General features: G+C 39.4%; 2 protein-coding genes across 5 annotated transcripts in view; both read left to right on the forward strand.

Annotated features, from left to right (window-relative positions):
- The window catches only part of capn5b (calpain 5b), a 59600-nt gene extending 49188 nt beyond the window's left edge, over positions 1-10412 (forward strand). Inside the window, exon 14 of the mRNA XM_080307597.1 lies at positions 2725-10412. Coding sequence (XP_080163723.1) covers positions 2725-2907 — 183 coding nt within the window. The 3' untranslated portion in view covers positions 2908-10412. The remainder of the gene's footprint in view (positions 1-2724) is intronic.
- A 2344-nt stretch (positions 10413-12756) lies between these two features.
- The window catches only part of myo7ab (myosin VIIAb), a 65118-nt gene continuing 54246 nt past the window's right edge, over positions 12757-23628 (forward strand). Inside the window, exons 1-4 of one of the 4 annotated variants that reach the window (XM_080307600.1) lie at positions 12757-13140; positions 14305-14407; positions 19667-19735; positions 22194-22307. In XM_080307600.1, the coding sequence (XP_080163726.1) occupies positions 19718-19735; positions 22194-22307 (132 nt within the window). In that variant the 5' untranslated portion in view covers positions 12757-13140; positions 14305-14407; positions 19667-19717. The remainder of the gene's footprint in view (positions 13141-14304; positions 14408-19666; positions 19736-22193; positions 22308-23628) is intronic. The other 3 variants (XM_080307599.1, XM_080307601.1, XM_026182793.2) reach the window with 3 other exon arrangements.

Genomic DNA, 23628 nt, shown 5'->3' on the forward strand with positions numbered 1-23628 from the left:
CTGTACACAAACAAAAAGTAGCCGTAGAATTCAAAATACAGGGTTATCCAGCCAGTAAAAATCCAATACTAAGAATTGATCACATTTACTGAGAAATAAATGTTCATAATCACAAATTTTAAGTTTTCCTCAGGGGCATCAAACTGTTATTAACCCATTAGGTAAAACATTTAGATCTAACTACCGTAATTCTTGAACCATTGGTGCAATTGAAAAATTCCAACGGTTCCTGAAAGCATCAACTCTGTGCTTTATCAGTGATATGAGGGTCGTGATGGTAATCCCAGGTAGGGCGCCACATTCAGCGAGGCTGCTGCGACACTGTTCCTGGAATTATTGTAATAATCCTGATATCACTGAAAAGCAACAGTTCCCCGCTGCTTTCGGGAACTGTTGGAATTCTTTTATCGAGCAAGTGGTTCAGGAGTTACAGCTGTTACATATGTTGAAATAAAACGTTGCAAAACCTTACGTTTCGCCACATTCATCGCTCTCTGGTCTCACGTTGACATCCTGTGTGACAGCGCTGTATGTGTGTGTGTTTTAGCATTTTGTAACCGAACACGTGGGAAATTTGAGTCTTGTAAGTTGAAAAAAAATTGACTCCTTCAGTACATGATGTAGACGATCTACTAGGCATGAATAATATATTTCTTATATTTGTAGATATGTCAAAACATCTTAAGTATTCGCAAAGTGAAAGCAAGAACCTAAATACACAGTCGACAGTGACGGCTGCAGAAAAGTGGGAGCTAGCTGCAGGAATAATTTGGGTTGATAGTCCCGCGGCACTTGTCTTCATGCAGAGTTTCACAGCGTTTCATCGCTTGTCTCATTTTCAGTCATTTTTCCCTTTATCAACTCTCTCTTTGAGCCTACGGGACGTGAGAATGAGGCTGCTAAGGATGTTTGCAGAGCATCCATAACTAATCAGTTACAGGCTCCATATCAGGCGACACGTGTAAACCAGTGTATTTGTGAGGGAGGTTATTAATAGTAATACGATGTTGGATTTGCTTGTTTAGAGCTGTGAAATTGTTTTATTTGTAACACAGTGAAATGAAACCATGAGTGGGCATTAGAGCTGGTAAATCATCTGTATTCACACACTGTTAGCATCAGAGAGAGAGACATCATTCATTTAAATAAATAAGAGAGTTAGACAATCACATGAGGTATCCTTCATGTTGTTTTTCACCAAACAATCTAAAAGATGGACAGATCAATTCAAAACTGAGTAAGGAGACCTTCATTGAGCTTATTAATTTGTCCAGTAGAGCTCCATTAAAAACCCAAGTGTACTTAATGATTCATTTTATCATTTTCACTATTCATCCGTGGCCAGTCCCCTCGCTTTTACTTTGGAAATTCAGTCATTCTAATCCCAGTTACACATCCCACGTTTTCAGGATTTCAAGATTTCAGATTGCAGTCAACTGAGGTGTTTTCTTAGCCCTTCTAATTTAAGTGCATAATCTTAGCTACTGTGGCTGCTATAGGACAAACATGTTTCAGACAGACGAGAGATGATGGCTGTGGCCGGCTGACCTGTTTGTACTACTGTTTGAAATGGATCTGACTGTTAGGCTTTTCCCTGTTTGTTGAAGGCTGTCACTCCATTGTTTTCCTCAGTTGTGAAGAGGCTGTAAAACTTTTTGAAAGCAGAGTTAGAGAACCTGTTGAGGATTTGGTGAACTGTTGGTAGCACTGCCATTTCTGTTGATGTTAGCTGCTGTTAGTCCAGGTTAGTGAAACTGTCGTTGAAGTGGCTGTACCTTTTTGTTGAACTAATAAACTCTCATACGATGTAATTACATAGTAATGTGTGTATATGTATGAATACAGTATCCCTTTTTTTACTATTATAAAATGTCAAACAATCACTGAGAGACAGTTACCTTTATGTTTATTGGTTAACGTGTGAATAAGGACTGTTTATTCATTTCATTTTGTTATTTAATAAATGACATTTTCTTACTATTAAACAAGCTTTTAATAGATTTCAGAAATATTTGTTTTATTGTTTTAAATCAGCGGTCCCCAACCCCTGGGCCATGGACCGGTATCGGGCCACGAGAGTTGAGGCTCGGTCGTTTCAGGGGTTTTATCGTTAACTCGGTTTCCCTGGGTCTTTTCCCGTGTTGTAGTTGTGTGTCTTATTTTGAACGAAATATTTACACGTTACCATAGCGACCAGAGAGCATTAAGGGTCAGAGAGGAGGATGTTACTTTCAATGTTTTTGGCGCATTTCAGCAGGATGCTGCTAATAAAGTTACACAATTACACAGTGAATTCACTTTTATTATTATATTTCCAAAATACCACAGTTTTTGTCTTGGTCGTATCATTTTATTTTGTTGCATTTATCCGCAACACCTTAAAGGCCAATCCGTGAACATATTGTCTGACATTAAACCGGTCCATGGCGCAAAAAAGGTTGGGGACCGCTGTTTGTGACATGTGGTTTAATTTTTAAACAGATACTCTGACATATAAGTTTCAAACGACCTGTGTGAGTGAATAACGGAAAAAAAGGTTCAATATTTCTTCGTGCTGCCTTGTTTCCTCAGTGTTTTACTTCTCTCCTTCCTAGTGTCTTCTTTCTTCTGTCACTTTCTCTCTGGTGTATTTCCTTTGCTGATTCCTCCTTTTTTGTGCTTACTGCCTTTTGTCTTTTTGTTTCCTTCTTTCCTTTCTGACTTCCTCCCTTGAGTGGCCAACAGATCTACAACAAGAACATGATCGTGGACACCTTCCTGGGTCAGGTGATCTTGTTCAGCGACCCCAACGAGCGCCAGGAGCAGCACACGCTTCACCTGCGCGACAAAGGCAGCCGCCAGGACAACGACCTCCCGGGCACGCTCACTGTGCGCCTCATCACGTCCACCACGCTCACCAACATCTGAAGCGGCAGTTTATACGATTGCAATGATCGAAGCTTAAGGTGGCGTACGAACCGTGCCCGCCGTTCACCTTCGCCGTTCATCTTTTAACCGTCGCGGGAGCTCACTGTGTCTTTTTTTTCCTGCCGCTTGCGTGCTCTGTGTGTCTCTGTTTTCCTTTGCTTCCTTTAGCTTCACAGGGTTTTATTTTTGAAGGCCTGCATCTGTATATCCTGATGGAAGCTGTACAGGGGGTTGTACAGACTATTTTTAAATACATTCCTGTCAAAATTGTTCATCAGTCACAAATTTGTTCTTAAAGTAGCAGAAATCTCTATCAGAGCAACAGTTTAAGAAACTGATGAAGTTTTATCAGATTTTTTTGCTGTTCTGACCCTTAATTACAGACTTGTTTTTATTTCTTCTTATACTCACACACACACACATATACATGAATATAATACATATGCAGACATCTCTGCACTCTCCATGCATGTGCCACTGTTTCCAAGGGCTATGCATTGCCTTAAGGCTGAGTTTGTCTCACCTCTTTGAGGAGACGAGGGGAGGTGGGTTATGTTGAATACTATTTATCTTAGCACAGCCTTGGTTTAGTTTTTTCTTTGTCTCTAAAAGTTTGCATTAAGCCCTGCTTTTTGCCATCGTGTTATCAGCTTCTGTCTCCCAAATGCTCTTTTATGACTGTGAATAATCCTCCCGCCCAGCCAGCCAGCCCAACCACCCAGACACCTCAAGTCTTCAGCAGTTTGCCGGTGCTTTGGAGAGCATGCAGCAGTCTGTCACTTTTTGCGTTGGACTTCAAAGCCAACAGCAGCTCTTCTCTCCCCTCGACTCAGTGCTTTTTCTGTGTTGTTCTGTGAGCGCACCCGTGTGTGAAGTCTTGCCTCCCGGTTTCCATCACTAGCATCATTCGAGAATGCTTTCCGTCGCCGGCTGCTATGGACGATCTCTAAACTGCATGGCTTTTAAAAAGAAAACGAAAAAACCCCGAAACTCTCTGCCTGTGCTGCACATCTCTCTAGTCGTAGCTTAGCAGCCGGTGCTTCCGATAGTGCTACCCCCTTCCTCCTCCCCATGCAAACATCTTTCCTGTCCAGTGGAGTGCAAAGATTCACCCTGACATAAATCAAGTGCTTTATGGGACCAAAGAGGAGCCAGGCCCCCTTTTCAAACCGGCCTAGCCTGGCCCGGCCCGGCCCAAGCCTAGCGACAAACCGCCACCCCCTGTGCCACATCATCTCTTAACGGCAACACCACTGCCTGACGCTTCCTCTGACTTGAGTCTGTCGGCCCGGGCCAAAGACTCACGCCACGTGATCCCGAAAGACCGCAGCTCTGCAAGCGTGAGTGTGTGAGACTGTGTGTGTGTGTGTGTGTGTGTTTGAGTGAATGTCATGTTATACCTGAAAGAAAAAGATCACAAAGGAAAGGTGTGAACCGAATAGTAAAAGGGACCTTTTTTGAAGGGAAAAAACACACCTTGCACTTTATTTCTTTAGCTTTGAGGGGTAAAAAGAAAAACCCTCGGAGACTACGGAGAGAGAAAGGAGTGCTTTAGCAGAGGAGACGTCCTGCCAAACAACCTGTGCCATCGCCTTGTTCCTGGCTTTGCCTCCACAGCAGGAAAACAACTCGGACGAACTGTTGAATTCAGATGGTTTTGAATATTGAACCAACACTGGTACAGTTTAATCTTTTCTCTGATGACATTTCTCGCGTAGATCATGTGGCCATCCGATCTGACCTTTTACCATCCAGTCGGCTTCTTGTGACAGAAAATAACAGCCTGTGTTTTTTGTTTCTCTTCAAAAGTGCAATCCAAGTTTTATAAACTTTTGGTTATTATGTTTTTCCCCTTAAAATTTGAAAAATGTAACTTATGGTTATTTTTAAGACCTTTCCTTTGAATGTAAACCATTAGTGGACTAATCTCTCAGACAAAATATCAAGCCCCACCCCCTTTTTTTTCAGTGCCCTTTTCCATGACTTGAACTGTCACTCATGGCATTTAAGTGGTCACACATGTTTGTGTACAGCATCTTTATAAATGTGTCTTGCATGGGTTATTTTTCCAAGATATCCACAGCCTTGTATTGTACTGTTCAATTGTTACTCTATATATTTATTCTTTCTATCTCAGAAGTCTTGGAAATGCTAGTTTTGAGCAGTGAGCATGTCTACACTTAAATGCACCTCATGTCAGTCTGATCATGTCAGTCTGTTTGAAGCAGTTGTGTCTTGTACTACAGTGATGCATTCATAATGCCTCTAGCATCTGTGAACATTAGCAGCAGTTGTCAACAACTATTTAGGTGCTATTTATCTTCTTCTTTGTGGTCTTTTTGTTGGTTTCACTCAGAGAGAAAGTGAACGTCATGTAACATGAGACTGAATCTGAAGCGTGTTAACAGTGCAAACAGCCAGTGTTGGAGACTGTAAGTGCAGAGCAGTGTGAGATTAGACAGCCTGCCGGTTTTTATTTGCAGAGTATTTCCTCTTTATTCTGCCAATCAGTTCCATGCACTTCTCTGAAAACAGGCAAGCTCTGCAACATAAAATTGATCCTGAAGTTGGAACCTGTGACTATGGGAAGAGCAGAGGTTACTCCAGCTTTCACCACTTTATGTTTGGCTCCTGAACTTGTTTAAATAAAGGCAGGCTCTTCAGTGGTATCGATGCAGAGTTCCCTCCTAACCAACACCTACTGTGAAAAAGAGGTGTTTGGGTAAACAAAGAAGGCTTTCCCCCTCCCTCACACAGAGTGGCCTACTGCAAGGCAGTGAAGTCCCAGCTGTGGTTAATTTAGTTTGGTTAAAATGAGTTTCTCTTTGTCCAAAACAGTGTAAAGATCATTTTTGTCTATGTGCTAAAAAAAATCAGACAGCTCAGATAAATGAATTTATTGCGGAAGATTATCAGTGCCAAATGTGTGCACGGGTGTTGTGATACAGAGCTTTTATTTTTCCTGAAAAAGAAGTATCTTTTGATCTTTTGGGTATTTTCTGAATCCTTAAAGTATTTTCTAACCACCAAATATTGTTTTTCCCACACGATAAAAATTTTCAACCTTTAAGTTGCAGATGTAAATTAGAAAAGATCTAAAAGCATTAAGGCAAAAACTGCATTTCATATATCGGCCACTTGGGGCTCCAAAACGAGTCATTGTGCTCTGTTAAAAATGCCCAGGTTTACAGAGTTAAAAAAGAAAGTGTGTATAGTCCAGAACACGATTTCTGTCTTCATATCGAATGAATGCGAGGTGAATGTTCAACTCACCTGTTTGGATTTGGTAATGCTTAAAATTTAGGGATGTGGTCGCTTTGTTTGCAGACAACAGCTGTAGTCAGCAGACTTCACCGCCACCAAACTAAATCACTCGACCTTGTTTTTGCTCTTGGTGCCTTTTGATGCATTTTAATGGGTTATCCAAAAGCTCCCCTCCATCGTCTTTTCTAAATTCTGGCTCCAATAAAATACCATAGTCGTGGCCAAAACTCTGATGTGAAGGCTTCAAAAATGCTGAATCTACAAACTAAACCGTGTCCATTTCCATCTTTATATACAGACTATGTAAATGACCTGCATCCTTCTTAAATAAATGCAAAATTAACCAGACTTCATAAGAAACTATGCTGATGCTGAGTAACAAAATTGGCAAGGCTTCACGAAAGAAAATAGCTTGAAAGTAATTTTTTATTGTTCTTTTACTGTGCAGGAGACTAAAAATCTTTTGTTGAAATGGTTCGAGATGTGAGGATTCTGGAAATGCTTTTGCAACCTCAAATGTCAGTGTTCTGGGTCTTAAATTTTTTGCTTGGGATTTATTTTTCAGAAAACACAGCCTCTTCTCTATGAGTGAAATGTAGTTGTCAGATATGAAAGATATAAGATACAAAGATATAAGCTGGAATCAGACAAATACCCTCTTCCTGGTAAACATGTCGCTGTGACGGGCTGTAGTTTTGGTGTTTTAACCAATGAGGTTGCTTACAGACAAATCACATGGGACTCAATTAGCCCATATGGTCCCCCTCCCCCTCTCCAATCATCAGTCTGTTTACTGCAGGTTACACGAAATGCATTGCTTGTTGCCCAGCAGTGTTCCTTATCTATGATTCCTATTTCTTTGGCATTTCTTGCACAAATGTGTATGTTAAATGGGAAATGGATGACTGTGGATGTGTTTGCAAGACAAGAAATGACCAAACCAGATTCTCTCCTACTCTTATGTCTAATTCCTAAAAATGCCTGAGCTCCTCAGCGTGTCTGTAGATTCCTGGCACTTTTCAGAGGAAGTTCATTCCTACCACTTGTATACATAGGCGAGGATAGAAACACAAATCGATCAGTAAATGAATACCCTCAGGTCTGTCTTTACTGCGACAGACTGCTCTGCTTTTCTCCAACTTGTGAATAGGACCACAAGATACTTAAGCTCCACCACTTCCTGGAGTAGTACTCCGCCCTTTTCCATCATGGCCTGAGACTGGGGGATGCTAATTTTCACCCTGTCTGTTAGCATTCATGAATGGCGTGAGTGGCAGTCAGTCTCTGTTAACCCTGCGATGGACCTGCCATCTGTCCAGAGTGTGCCTCGCTTCTCACCTAGTGAGAGCTGGGATTCGGATAATCAGTTAGGAAAAATGGATGGATAGATATGGCCCTTATTTTTTTGTTGTTGAGTATAACAGCAGATAAGTGAAGGGAGATTATTTTTCATCAACTCTGACAGGGACTGAACAGGACATTATTTTTATTCAGAAGTACAAGCTTCCCATCAGCCAACCTGGATTTTATTTCCCTCTGAGTGTCCCTTCAGGTGATGCCAGTTCTGTACTATGAGGTTTCCAATCAATGGTTCGCGGCTCCAGCTGTTTCTTTATTCATACAGAAGTGACGCAGAAATATAACGGCTAACACTGAAGTTGACAGCTGCGACACATGTGAGTATTTAGGCACTAGATTTAGCAATCATAAGAGTACGGAGTCCGAGCCCCAACTCATGTGCCAAAAAAAAAGTGTTTTATTTTGAAGAGATGCATTGTGGGTGATGGAGTGTTTGAGTTGGACAAATGCTTTTGTTCCTCACTACATGCTCAGTTTTGTTTCTGCCTTTTGTCACCGTGTCGATCATTGTAATTGTTGCACATTGTAATCCTTTTGCCAAAAGTGTTTAATGGCTTTCACTGTTAACCACCACACAGACACACGCACACACAAACACAAGCACACACTTACACAGACCAGGCTTTGTTGGAGTGTCTGGACCTTTTTTTTGACAGTTGCTGTAAAGCGTATCAGTCTTCTGTGTAGATTTTCTGCATGGCCACGCCAAAGCAGGTTTGAAGAAACTGTTTGAATGAAGCCGAATTAGTCACAGCGGCGGCGACTTTTGTACGAATCCAAAAATGCCAGTGCATGTAGCAAAAACACTTCAGATCTGCTCGCGCCACCACGAATCACAGAGTGTTCATTTTCAGTTCTCAGAGTGCCGTAAAAACCCACTTGCTACTTTGATAAACATACTGTGTGAAGTAAAAGGCTTGTGTTGCACACTTGCATGCATGGAAACAGTAACCAGTTTTCTAATATTTTGTATTTAGTATCCAGCAGTATACAGTATGTATATAAAAGTAGCAGGAACTTGACTTATTAGTTTTTATCATGAGATCCATCTTTCTGGTGGATGCTTATATCCTAGACACTCATTTCAAGTGAATGCACTTTGTGTTCACAACCTCTAGTGATCAGCTAGAATGTGTAAAGGAATCCGATTGTTTCCCTTATTCCTTCTCCCATAATGCCTTGTGTGAGTTACAGTTAGATCCATAAGTATTCGGATCTTGTTTCTTTACTTCTGTACACCACCAAAGTGGATTTAAAATCAAGCAAACAAGGTGTGATTGAAGTGCAGACTTTAAGCTTTAGTTCAAGAGTTTTAACAACAGAATTGCATTATTTCAGAAACTTTTCTTACTCTTGGGGTTTGCTTTGAGCCATTATCCATTCGTGCAGAGACTATATCATCCTGCTACTTCTATCAGCAGTCCCATCATCAATAAACTACAGGGCCTCGATTCTTCTGGAAGTCAGACATGCCCACTGCACAGTAGTTTTACCAACACGTTTAGGATTAAAAAATATGAATGTAGCTTCTGTGATGTGATGATCACCCACTGGTTTCTGAAGTCATGTTTTGATAGGTTAAAAAAAAGAAGTAGTGACAAAAAAATGTGGGTCTGATTGAATCCTAAGTTTGGAGGTTCTTAGGATGTTTTATCTGCTTGATTTGTCATGAAAAACCACAGAACAGCTCATCAATCAACTGTTCTATTACTTTTGAGCCTCTGAAATGAGGAACTATGTATAAAAATGTCCTGAACAGTTAATACAGCCCTTTTAGTAAAGTCTGTACTTTAGTCACATCTTGATTATTTGATGTAGAAATTCACTGAGGTGGTGTAGAGAAACAAAATTACAAAATCTGTGTCATTGTCCAAGTGCCAGTCACCTGCCTCTAATAGGGGCATAAGAAACTTATGACATAGATTGATTGGGGACTTCAAGCAGTTTGCAGGTGTTTTGTGAAATTGAAAGGACTACACAATGATCAAGCACACCTTTCATACATGCAGAAAGGGAACAATCCAGAGATAAAGAAGGTTTAGGAGAGCATAGATGCAAGGCGGAGAGAGGGAAAATGAAGATGAGAGGTCAGGACTGCTGATGGTTCAGCACAAAAGAGCCTGAGTGAGCCTCATCTCTTAAGTCATCCTTCTCTTCTTCTCTGGTATGAATAAGCAGTTAAGGCTCCCAAATCTTTAAGAAGAGCGAAGACACCTGCAGTCATGATGCACACAAGGTTCAATGGAAGTAGGAATCAAGTGAAAACATGTTGGATTTAGAGCGCTTATCATTTCTAGACAGAACGACTGCTTGCGTGCTGATCTTACAGCCTCGTCAGCTTGCTGCATGAGTCTAAATTGGAGTCGAGAAGCGGCTGCACCAGATATCACGTTCATCCTAACGACAGCATCATGTAGGCCGTACCGAATTTGACACTCTGACATTTTTAATCTGAGCTCGAAGTCTTGTCCACTCAAGGAATGAGCTTGTGATTCTTGTATTTTTCTGCTGTTTATTAACTGGAGACTGGAATACCTACTGCATGGTGACTCTTCTAGAAAATGCTATGGTCTTTATAACAAGTATCTTTTATCAGTATTTTATAACCTTGTTAATTTTATATATCCACTCCCAACTACCGTGTTTACTGATAGCTAGGTATCAGAGAGCCGTGCTGTATGTTCTGTACTGTGTGCTTGTCTGTGTCTTCTTTTTCAGCGTGAGCTTTACTTTTTGTTCTGTTTTTTTTAACACTTGTTCGTTTTAATTTGGTTCTCGGTTACACTGTGGTTATTTTATAGCTAAGATCTGAAATTATTATTTTTTCTTTTGTATTTAATGTCAACTTGTGGCATGACTTTGAAATAAAACGGGAAAACTTATTCTGGGTCTGTCATAATTTTTGCAATTTTTGCAAATTTAACTCAAAGGTGAGTACTTCTTCTTTTTTCTTTTTTGTTTACAGCATTTAAAAATTCAGTTTAGTACAACAAATAGACACAGGCAGTGTTGGGGAGTAACGGAATACATGTACCGGCGTTACGTATTTACACTTACCATTTAAAAAGGTGGTATTCAGAATACAGTTACGTTGTTGAAACTGATAGATTATACAGCGGTCTTTTCCTGTTTCATATGGTAGGCTATGCCCTGTCTATTTTTGGTAATTTCACGCTGGTCTAAACCCAAACGAAACACGCATTTAGAGGCTAATAATGCCTGTGTCTCAATCTCGCAGCCCATGTCACCCCTACTTCACGCATAATGACGTGAAGAAATATTTTTTTTAAATGATTATTCAACAAATGACCTACTAGAAAGGGGAGACGGAAGAATGTAAATATAATAATAACCACTGCAGCCAAAAAGAGTGCCTGACGAGCCCAGTTGTAAGTAAGACTCGACTGTACACTGTGTTCGTGTTTTCCTCCGAAACAATAAGCAGCCTTTGTCTCTCGCTAGCAAAGTTGACCCAGACAAAGTAAAGCTAGTTTTCGGCTACAAACCCAACACCGAATCGTATTAGCCAGAGGTCCCTTTACCACAGCAATAGTGCATTCATGTAGTTGTAAAAAGCATGATAAAATATTAAGCAATCCAAAGTATTCACAATATGTTACTCTCATTGAGTAACGTAACGGAATACAATTGTAATTTTGTAAATTTTATAGATTTTCCGAATGATAAAGACCTCCATCACATTACACCAATTTAATTAGAAAAAAGAGGCAGATAGGAAGCCACTATAAAAACAAAACCTGCTCTGGAGAATAAAATACGAAAAAGATTACAGCCTTAAGTAAAGAAAATCTGTTGTAAAGAACGTGTGAATGCATGGGGGGATCGATGCTTGCACAAACAGAGCTGCCTTTTCATGAAAAAAGAGCAATGTCTATACTAAAAAGACCAAACTAAAGCATCGATCCTGTTCCTCTAATATCGATCCAACACAATACTGACACTGATATCTACACTACTGATACAGTGGATTATTCAGTCCTTTGAACACTGAGTCATAGTTTCTTAGTTTAGGGTCCTTTCAGACACTCTGTATCAGCTGTTGATGATTCCTGAAATCATCACACAGCAGAAGTTTTGCTGAAATATATTTAAACTATTAAAATAAATCTAAATAAACGGTGAAGTTGTGACACATGATCATTAAAGGAGGTCTCTCTGCTAAGAAACACAAAAGTGGCCTGATATCAGCTCGGCGCACTCTGACACACTCAGGCAAACGGGGAAGAAGACAAGAAAACTTGGACCTATGTTATGAATAATTAATAACAAAATCTGTGAATAATCAATTGAACTTCACTGTGTTATATAAAAGTATAGGCTGAGCTCTCACCCGGTGCCTGATTTTTGTTCTCCATGACAGAAATTAAAAACTGAGTTTTCAGAACAGGAAATTTAAAAAGCCAGATATTTTCAGATTAAAATATGATGGAATCCCTTCATACAGTTACGTGTAACAATGTTACTCTATGTATCAGGGATGTCAAATTCATGTTACATCGTGGGCCACATACGGCCCACTTTGACCTTAAGGTGGGCGGACTAGTGAAACTCCACTTTATGCCAGTGTGCAGAAATTTAACTAAACATTTAATCCTTGAAATATCTTAATATGAGTGAATTAAGTACAATTTCAACAGTGTGCCTCTGCTACATGATGTGTAAAATGCCCACAATGGCCTGTATTTATAATCTTTTTTTTTCTTTTTTTCCTATGGTAGAAATTACCTATTTAGCATTTTCTGTCATTTAATTGTTTATCCATCATGTACCTGTTTGGTGATGAAAATTCTGTAAATCTTAAGAAAATACAGTTCAAAGTGCAAAATCCATGTACTTCATATTTTCCAAAGCCTTCCAGTGGGCCAGATCGGAGTTTTTGCTGAGCTGATTCTGGCCCTGGACTTTGTTTGACACCCCTGCCATATATAATATATTTATTAAGAGCTGAATTAAAGCAGTGTTATTTGCATGCATGCATCTGTCATGGAGCACTGAGATTCATTACAAACCTGAAAGACCTCACCCACCACTGTGTGTTGCACCCTCGGGTTAGATGAATGGGTCTAAACAGTATACAAAGGGACACAGGGGAGGTTCTGATCATAAACAAGACACAAAAAGGCAGATAATCTACACAATTTAAAACCTGCGCATCAGACGATCTGCATTCCCTTTAAAATTCATTCCAGAACCAGAACTTGGAAATCATGACCTGGTTCACCTCCCTCTTCACCTCCTTCCCCCAGCTGATCCCTGTACAGTATGTGCCACCAACAGGCTCCACCCTCCCAGCTAATCAGGATCAGCAGCCATGAATGAGACGCAGCAAGAGAGTCTCGAGAGCCCTGTTACTGTCCCAGACATCAGACTGTGAGAGGGCTGCAAGCCACCTGCAGGAGGCTGCGACCACAACGCAACCAGAAGAGCAGAAGTCTGTTGGAAAGATCTAAGAAAACGACAGGAGCAGAGAAAACTACTTAATTCTCCAGTTTCTTCTCCAGCCCTTCTTCAGCCATCCTGTTAACTTTGGGCAGAAGACAACAGAGGATAGAAGAGAAGAATAGTGGATCTTATGAATTGTGCTGAGAGGTAAGTGGGGCAGACGAACATGGGTCGAGGCCCGAGGGCTTATTAGGCCAGAGGGCCGCTGCTCTGCTATAGCTTTAGACCAAAGCCTCTTATTGCTCACTTTGTCCTGTGCCAGCACTTAAAGCAGCCATTGTGTTTCCCTCAAAATAAATAGATCTGGCTGCACTGTGTATTTATTCCATGAAGTCTGGATGGTTTCTTCTAAATTAGATTAGAGATCACCTCTTGTCACATAGGAACGTTTTTAAGTGTCTCTTTGAGAGCAAAAACCAATGAAAGCGGCACAGAGGAACATCATTCATGCATTACAGCAGGTTAGAGAGGAGCAGTGAATACAAACGTCAAACGCTGAGAGCTTTTCAAACTCAATTATGGCAGCAGGAGGTTCTCCCATTGAAGAAGCTGAAACTAGAGAATGGCATTTTTAATTTGATAATCCCCAAACTTATTAATTGATTGTTTCAGCTCTTTACTCAAGGTGCTCCTTTTCTAGCACATATTGGATGGTTTTCAACCACAAGTGTAGATATTCTGAGTTGGGGGGGATTTAACAGCTGTTTCAGAGCTCAATAATTTAATTTTTATGCAAAATCAAGATGGGATACGTGAGGAAAACACCAAGAAGTTGCAAAGTTGAACCAGCGAGTCTGCCTGTGATCCAAGAGAGCAAACATATCTAACACTATTATATGAAAAAAAATAATTTTTTATTAGCAAACCAAAGGGTTGGGCCTTTACAACTTCATTGTAAAGAGTTTAAATAGCTTTAGATTTAGGTCAGTTTAAATATGAAGTTAGAAGACCAGCGGCAGACGGGTGACCTCTCTAGGGTGAACCGTACCTGTCACCCTGTGACCCAACGGTGGGTTGGATTGGGCCATGCTTGAATGCATTACCACATAAATCATTTGTGCACACATACAACACACATGAGCCTTCTCAGAGATTGCAGTCTTTAGAGAACTATATGATTGCAGTTTGTCAAATTGGCACCAATGTACACAGTTTAATCAATTTTATTGGCTCACCATATGTTTGACATATAAAAGGTAGATCCTAGAAGTAGGGAAACAGCTGAGTAAAAAGTACCTTTAGATGTTGCTGACGTGCCCCGTTTGAGTATTTTTATTGACTTTTGAGGTTCTCCTATGTTGTGTTTTGCAGACACTGAAGCACTTGACCTCATGGAAATGAGTCTCCTGAACTCTCTTGATCAATGATGAACGTTGCGCGCCCCTGTGCGCCGGAGCCTGTGAATCCCTGCCATGTGAGTCACAGCGGACGCATGTGCTGTGCAAACACTTGTTCGAATAGCATTAGAGGCCACACACACAGATTAGCAGCCGGGGACTTAAAGATTTCTCTCAGCCGTTACATGAAAATCTCAGACCAGAGTGACTCTGGGTCTCGTAAGAAGAAGAGGTTGAAGAAATAGTTGTTAGGCAGAAAAACAGCAGGAAAGTTAATATGTTATGTGCAATTTCTATTAGTAAACTTTTTTAGATTTTGGCAAGTGAAAAAAAAGAGAAAAAATTGCCCAGTGACAGCTGATTATAAGACTAAGACACAAACAACACCTGGCAGGTGCTTAATTATTCAATCAAGATCTGTCAGCCTTTTGTGGCCTATCAGCCGGTTTGTAGCCTCATTAACTACGACGCTAATGTTGGTTTTCTATTTAGTGCCCTGATTTCATGCAGATTAGAATATCTCAACATTGGCATTGAATTTTTAAGCGTTTTCCTCTGAAGCCACAAACATGAGCTTCGTGTTTTTAGTTTTAGTTAAATATCCTAGCATCTATCAGCAAGGCTGTGGGAAGGTGGGATGCCGCAGTACTCCCTATCACAAAAGGCAGACATCACAGGACGGTCAAACGCTCCCAAATATAGACAACAAAACTTATAAACAAAAAAACCCACATCTTTATTGGGGCAAGAGTCCAAAACTCCAGACTGCAGATGAGGGGAAAACTCACCGGCAGATAAAAAGCTCAGACAGTCAGTGTTACAGAATAAGAACACAAGCAGTTTGAGGGTTTAATTATACAAAAGGGAAGATGGGAAACATCAGGGGAACACAGCTGAAGGTAATCATGGAAGAGAAGTCGAGGGACTATCAAAAAGAAAAGTCAAGAACAAACTCGGCAGAAAATGTATAATAATAAACAAAAGAACAGATAAGAGCGTTTACATTTTTTTATACACTATTGCTGATGTCATTTATTTAAGAAGAAGTGATTTTGTTTTTCACCAGCATCATGGTGAAATGATGTTATCCAGTAGTAACCAGTAGTTAAAAATGGTGCATTTTTTAAAATGAGCGATCAGCGGAGATCTATCACAACCCATAAGAGTAATACAAAAACATGATTTTTTATTTTTTTAGCACATTAAACTCTTAGAATTGTCACACGATGCATGATGGACACACCTTTCCCCAATGATTGTTATACGCTATGCAACTTCGGCTTTTGATCTGGTAAAATATATCAACAATGAGGGTTGTTATGTTTTGTTTTGTTTGTTTCTTAAGAGGCTGTAGTTTCAAGACTGGCCTACTTTTTCATGGTTTCATGATCAATTTTCTCACCTGTTTATGAGCCTAATGTTTGCAGGTTGAACAGTTTGCAGACAAAGTTAGGGAAGGACTGCTGAGATGGTTTGGACATGTACAGAGTTGGGAGAGTGGATATGTCGGTCAAAGGATGGATTTATGGATGTAGTGAAGGAGCACATGCAGAGGGTTTGTGTGAGGCAGGGGTGAGGTGGAGGCAGATGATCTGCTGTGGTGACCCCAACAGGGAGCAAATGAAAGAAGAAGAATTTAATGATACGGATTTAAGTGGTGTTGTAAAATTTCTTGTACTCTTGTGAACAAAATCTGTTGAACTACTAAAGTATTTCATATACCTGGCTGACCTCTAAGCTCCACAGCACTTTTATCTTCTCTTTTATTTCTCCCTATAAATGATTTAGGTTCTACTTTAGGAACTTTTTGTACTTATTTTTTCCCTCCTATTTTCAGTGTTACCCCAATATATCAGTATTATGTCTCGCTCATAAATATGTTCAGGTTCTGGTGAATTGAGACAACTTTTGCGCTGTTTCTGCACAGAAATTCAAAGTCAGGCAGTTTCCTTACATGATGTTGCTTATCCTTTGCTGCTATCAGAATAAATGGGGATTACCTCCAACAGATCACATTGTGTCACAGCATCCTCTTCATAAGCAGCTCAATGCAAAAGCATGTCAGTTACATAGGTTACTGTGATAATGGTTTGGATCCTTTATTATATTATTATTACTTTTTTATTAAACAAGGCAGTGTTAGTAAGCAGGCAAAAAATATTGAATTATATATTGCTTTTTACACCCAGGAATTGCAAAGTACATTTAAACAAAGCAGCATTTTAAAAAGAAAACAGGACATAAAAGTTCACAAAATTTGACGTACAAGTCTTTTGGAGTAAAGTTACAATAGAACACAGAAAATAAAATTGGTGGTTAATATTTGTGCAAGAGTTGAAAACCTGAAAAGTAAATGTCATAAAAGCAGGACTGCTGCAAACACTTGATTAAATTGTCAGAGTAAACAGGGATGTCTTTCGCTGCCTTTTCACAGATCAACCTCAGAGGTTTTAGAAACGTAAGCGGAAAACTAAACTAAAAACTAAAACTGAGTGAGGAAAATATTTTAGCGAACTGGAATATTAGTAAAAACATAAACAGTGTGTGTACTTACAAAATTTAAATAACATAAAAATACACAAGAAATTTATTTGGTTTCTTTATTTTTTTTGTCAACATATGTCAACAGAAATCAGCCTGTTAATGCTTTTAGTGTATAAGTAGCTTTAAATGTTGTATAACTTCAGGTATTTCACAGGAAAGGAAACAAATTAATCTGGGAGTAATTTAAGTACTCTTTCATTTTGAGGTAATTTTGCAGTAAAACAAACAATTTCTTCATCTTACATTGTAAATACACTGCATTTTTCAGGACAGTTGAATAATAGAACATCCGTCACGCACAATAACATAATGAATACTAAATAAAGATGTAAAAAAAAAAAAAGGGGGAAATAGTGTTTGTTCTTCTGCAAAAATAACATGAAATTGCATGTGCATTACTTAAAACAACTTGCACAGTACTTACATTTACATAACAGTCTAGTAAGTTCCTTTTTCCTGTAAAAACTTCACTAAGGACCCCTTTATTCTAGTTTGCCTACTTTTCAGGAGCTATAATCACATGTAACTTCAAATAAAATGCATTGAAATTCGTCTGATTACAGTGGGATTACGCCCTTAGTTGCTGGCTGTATTATAAAGTGAGACTAATTTTTACAATGGAAGAGTCACCTTCTCCATGACATTACATCATAGTTTTCCCAAATGTACCTTTGCATTACTTACTGTACCTTATTTATTTTCTTTTTATTGTTTAATTGTATTTATATCTTTACTAAGTCCCGTTCCTGTTTTTTATTACATTTTTTCTCTTTCACTCTTAAAAAAGAGAGAAAAGGTGTTTGAATAAATACTTATAATTAAAATAAAATTTAAATAAAAACTACTGGAAAAATGTGAGGCCACGATGACTCCAGTCCACATTGTAAAGTCAGGTGGAGAGTCAGGTGTCTGTGTTTGGGACAGTTGCCAGATTGGCACCCTGTGGTTCTGGATTAGAAGCTCTGTCTTGGTCTAAGCTGAACATATTGTGACTGGTAATTACTTGTATATCAACTCTATTGCCCTTCAGTAGCTTCACTTCACCACATGAAGCTTATTTTTTATGTGCATATAATCAGACTTTAATACAGTTTTCTTTGCAGTCTAAATAAATGTTAATAGATTTATTAGTGCTCCAATGGGTATTTAGTAGATTTAGCCCCTCCCCCGTGACATGGTTTATCTTCATCACTCATATCCTCTGGGTCATTGTGTTTCTTCTCTGGCCACACAGGCTATTTATATTACTAACGTGTTTGTTTCTCCTCAGAATGAATTAGCAGAGAAGCAGTCATCTTAGTTTTATTTCTCCATTCGCCCACCTCATTCATCCTGCCTTTATTAATTCAAACCAATCTATTTGTTTTCTAACAGCTCCAAACCTCGCCTTGTTTAATTACCTTGTGTCACTCATACTCTAGTAGTTTTTCTGTGTGTGCTATAGTCAGTACAAAATACAAACCTTTAAAGACTAACAATTCCTCTTCTACAGTTCCTTAAACAAAAAGGCCACTATAAACACGTATCCCACTATATGTAACAGCCACATCACCTTTAAATAAAAATGAGTACAAAAACAGTAAGACAGCCTCATGTGGAAGGAAAATCATAGCTGCAACAACTACCGGTATGCCTCGTACTTAAGCGATGGGATTAGCCCCAGGAATTCCAGTAAGCCTTTAACAGCCCCTATCAGACCCTTTAAACTCTGCACCCGCCCCCTGTTTCCTTCACTGGTTGAACCACAGGACTGTGTGTCTCGGCTCTGAAAGGACTGATGGTGATCAGACTTTTTGTTCACCTCCTCATATTAGATCTCAGACCTCTTACGGCTCCTAAAACCCATCACGAACTATAGCACGTCTCTGATCTAGTTTATTTAAGTGTGCAATACGAAATGTGTCTGGTGTACACAGTCTCTGCAACTTTTGTAGTGATTTTATGGCACACAGCTCTACCACAAATGCAGTCCATTGCCCTTTGAGATCAGTGGAGCTTTTTGAAGCTATAGACTGACATGTTTTCATTAGGAATGGGTGGAGGCTCAAACAAAGCTAAAACAGAGTCTACAATTCAACATGAATCTAAAAGAATGATAATAATGATAATACTGCTCTGTATTGGTGGGAGTTAGCCAAAAATGTTCACCATAACAGCTTTGTAGGTGATAGGAAGCCTAATGTTTGTGTCAGGACAGCTTAGATTTGCTCCTAAATGCTCCAAAAATAAATGAACGCAGTCATAACTTCAATCTTACGCACCTGCAAAAATACTGTAGATGGTTTGTAATAAATTGGGGTTGATGATGGCAGCACAGGCTGACAACAATATAAACTTAGATATCTTTTGTGTACATTGCTAATGCTGACATACTCTCGTGTTGGCAACTGTTAGTCTTCAAAAATCATCCATGTTTCAGCTCGTTTCAGACTGGGGGAAGCAGCAAATCAAAGGAAAGCTGGCTTAAAATGAGAGGAAGTGCCTATTTTGAGTAGAGTTAATAGTATAGAGGTGGAAAAAAGCATAATATATCATAATGAATTAAAAGTAGACGTTGTTTTTTCTTGGTCTCAACCCCACGTGGCAAAGAACATGAAAAACTTGTGTATCCTGTTTTTTTCCCCCCTCATCTGTTCTCTCATCTCGTTATCCAAAAAAACCTGTTGAACAGTCTTTGTTTTGGTGACTTTCCCTCAAACTGTGTGTATAAAAATGTGTAATTCATACATACGAAGTAGATGCAGTCTGTTGTCTCAAAGTTAATGTGATGTCTGTGACTGGTTTCATTTTAGAGCCCTCATATGGTGACTTCTGATGACCTGGAATCAACACGAGGCTGAACCATGGTCATTCTGCAACAGGTGGGTCCTGTACCAAATGGTTCTGAATGTCTTCCAACCTCTTTGTCCTGTCCGTGTATTAAAAGTAAGTTCTTAAGTTCGTTTCTGTACAAACGTTCTGTGGGAATTATGGATGGACATTAATGTAAAAAGTCAGGTAATATTTTTTCCTTTGCTGATATTTATTATTTTTAAACTTAGGTGGAGTTTCTGTTGGTGTCCATGTTGTAATGGGACCTGGTTAGACATTGACATCAGCAGTTTATTTGTTGTAGCAGAGAGGCACAGATTTTACTTTGAAGGAAATGAGTCTCAGTTTCTGGTTTGCATCATACTTTTTGCAGTTTCCCTACCTCTCTGCGAGTATTTGGAGAGTATTTGCACCCAAGTTGATAACAAAAAATATATTGGAGAACAAAGCAATTACAAGGAACTTTTCAATGCATTACTCGCCAAAAGATTTTTACGTAGCGACCAGTGGACCAGTGTTTTTGCCAGTGGAGAAATTTTTTTTTGCATGGATCCATAAGTCAAAAGTTTGGGTTACTATCTCAAAATTTTGAGAAAATAATTTGAAATTTCAAGTTATTTCATATCAGATGCTTTAATTGTCTGAGGTCTAAGTCTTCTTAGATGCTGACTCTACCATAATATTATTTTTTAGAGAAAGGCTAAACAGACTAGTGTTTTTAATTCTTTTTGTTTGTCATTGATTTTATTTTTTGTCTAATCGCAGAGACTCAGGAGAAGTTATTTTTGCTGAGGGTTAGAGTTGAGGTTAGGGTGATCACGCTTCAGTGCATTTGTATTATGATGGTTTCTTTTGATTTTCCACTGAGGTACAGAGCTTTCCCTAATGACTTAAGCCTCTGCCATAACCACAAACTTGATACACAGTATTCTGTGTTTGATTATTTAAGAAGGGAAAATTAAACTCAATTTTGTAAGGGCTCAGAAGTCAGTAGGTGAATATCTGAGCACGGCAGCACTTTTTTACTGTCTGTCTGAAGGATCATTTGGGATTTATTGAAGGAGGGCGGAAGGTTACTGAACTCGTTCATTTTCTTCTTCCATATTATTATTATGAGAGGCCATAATCGTTACATCAACCTTGCCAGTGCCTCTGTTCATAAAAGATCGGCTTAAAATCCAGATTGTGGCTCTACTACTTTAACACAAAAAGCATAGTTTAGGTCTCTTTAGCATCAACTCATGCAAGTAGGTCAGTTTAACCTGACATTTTAGTGTCTTATGGGAATGTTTGTTTGTTATGGTGGGCCAGCCAGCAGGTTTAATGATTTTAAATTAAATTAAAATGTAAAAAGAAACAACCGAAAATCAAATTGTGAGCAAGAATGATTTATTCAGCATGAGCTCCACAGTCCTGACACACTAAATATAGAAAAAGCTGGGCAGTTACCTCATATCAGGCCATCAATAGTTTCCCTTTCAATAACTAGATGCCAGTGCCTTTCTCCCCCAAGAGTCCTGCAGGGCACGACTCAGACACTCCTGCACCGTTTCAATCTCAGCTCAGAGCCACGGCTATGAATCTCATTCGAGTGGGAGACATCTGGATGTTGTTAAATGGAAGCAAAAATAGCATCTTTAAGGTCACAGTCTAGACTGTGGGGATGAACGCTGAGCATCGTGCTGCAGTGTTATGATGAGGTTTATACCAGCTCCCCTTCTGATTTACATCTAAATGACACCTCGTGTTTGTCATTCATTGGCAAAACACAAAATGACCTCTGTGCTGACACGTCTAAGATGATAAATGCACTTTTTTAGGGTCGGCTGTGTTCATCTCCAGGGGGCTTGCTTTTCATAGTATGTCTAATGGCACAGTCAGTGCCATGATTGGTTGACTGTTTTGTAGATTTTTAATACCTCCTGTAGCAACCTGCTCAGTCATGGTTTTTGCTAAGTGTTGGTTCCACCTCAGGAAAATTAAGCCTTATTTGTTGTTACGTAGGGTTACCTAAGTCTCAGTGTTACATCATGGCCTTCCTGGTGGATGTGGTCAAGTTTAAATCCTTTTTTCAGGCTAAATCCTCAAAAATGTAACTAGTTGGCAGCTGAAAAACTGGGTAACTGGGTGTGTGGTGCAACTGATATTTCCTGGTTATCCAACATGTATATTCAAATAGTTGAATGCAGACAAGGAGACCATAACAAATGTCACGTACAGCTAAGGCACATGCAGCTCATCAGGTTTTGCAGCTGTTACCGGGAAAACCTGATGTTTTCTGCTCAAATTTCAAAATAACATCTAGGAATAAAAAGAGTTAAAGTATAAGTATGAGATAAGAAATTATATGATTACAAACAGTTGACATCTTTGGTTACAGATTTTTTTTAACAAGTGCTCTGAACTTCCCCAGGAAGATAAAAAAAATCATTCAGCTTCAGTTTACTCTGATATTATGATGTTATTCTATTACTTCCTGCAGTCTTTAACTAAAGTTTTGTAATCCAGGGGGACTATGTGTGGCTGGATCTTAAAACGGGCCGGGAGTTTGACGTCCCCGTGGGAGCCGTGGTCAAACTGTGCGACTCTGGACAGATCCAGGTTCTGGATGATGAAGGCCGGGTAAGTTTGCAGAAAAGCAGGAAGGACCTGAAAGCAGTACTCCAAGGTAGACTACATAAACAAGAGAAACTAGAATTTAGGTTTTTCAAATATGAAAACAAGGGAGACTGCGTAGATACTGTGATAAGGACTGAAAGTGGACTGACGCTATATACACACACAGAGCGAGGACTTGATGACAGGATACGACAAAAACCAGAGAACACAAGTAATAAGAACTAAAGGCCAAAAACAGAGGAAAAAAATCTGAAATTTATAAACTAAGAGCTCTAAACGCACAAGCTTAGATTCTAAATAAATCAAGAATAGTTAACAATAGACCTGAATTCAGAGTCCAGGGGCCTGTTCTTCGTACCGCGCTAAGTGAGTTAGCTGGATGAGATTGTTGACGATTTCGCGTGATCCTGGATCGTTCGGTTCCCCGAAGCCCATCCGGGACTTGCTGTCATAGCAACAGAGCCGTAAGCGTAAACCTGCTGGGGAGCAGGTTTACTTTATGTAAACAGGATTAGATCGCGGCCACGCAGGTATGTCCGCGTCATTCATACGAAAGCAACAGCGATATTCCACCACTGTTTCACCATAAATAAATAACATCAATGTAACTAAAGATAATGCAGCACTTGATCCTTTTATTGATTTCACACAGATACATACAGGTCATTCCCTAAAAAAGGGAAATGTACTATTAACATTCTATTACATGTATGTGATTATTACAGATGTAATTCATATTTCAGAGTAGTAATTGTAAATTACTTCGTGTAATCAAGATGAGAGACCACGGCTATAAAAGCGAAGGTGGATTTGGGAAGCCTGTTGCAGCCATGTCCTGTCCGTTTACGCGAGCAACCCATTGCGGAAGGTGCAAGATTGATAAGGAGAGTCCTCAGAATTCAGCGTATATTGCGGGACAGACAGGATCCTTTAGCTCAGCGCGACAGTGTGCTCATAGAGAGATATCGATTTTCCCGTGAGGGTATTATTCACTTAACCAACTTGTTGACGAGGGGGTGCAGGACCACCACCTGTCTTTTTTTGCTCTGCCCTTTTCTTGGTTGCTGTTATGAACAAACAAACAGAGTATTCCAGGGTCTCTTTCCAAGAGACGACAAGCAATATAAGTGATAAATATTACCATTCTGTAGAATATTCTTATATTTCACTTTTACTTGTTCCCATGTTCTAGTGGGTCCTGTTGTGGCTCTAATGTGAAAGGGGATATAATATAACATAATGTAATATAATATAATGTAATATAATATTGGATAATATGGTGTGATATGATAAATCTACCCTACCGCCTACTGGTGTTGGCCAG

This window comes from Astatotilapia calliptera, chromosome 10 (genome assembly GCF_964374335.1).
Source record: "Astatotilapia calliptera chromosome 10, fAstCal68.1, whole genome shotgun sequence".
Lineage (NCBI taxonomy): Eukaryota > Metazoa > Chordata > Actinopteri > Cichliformes > Cichlidae > Astatotilapia > Astatotilapia calliptera.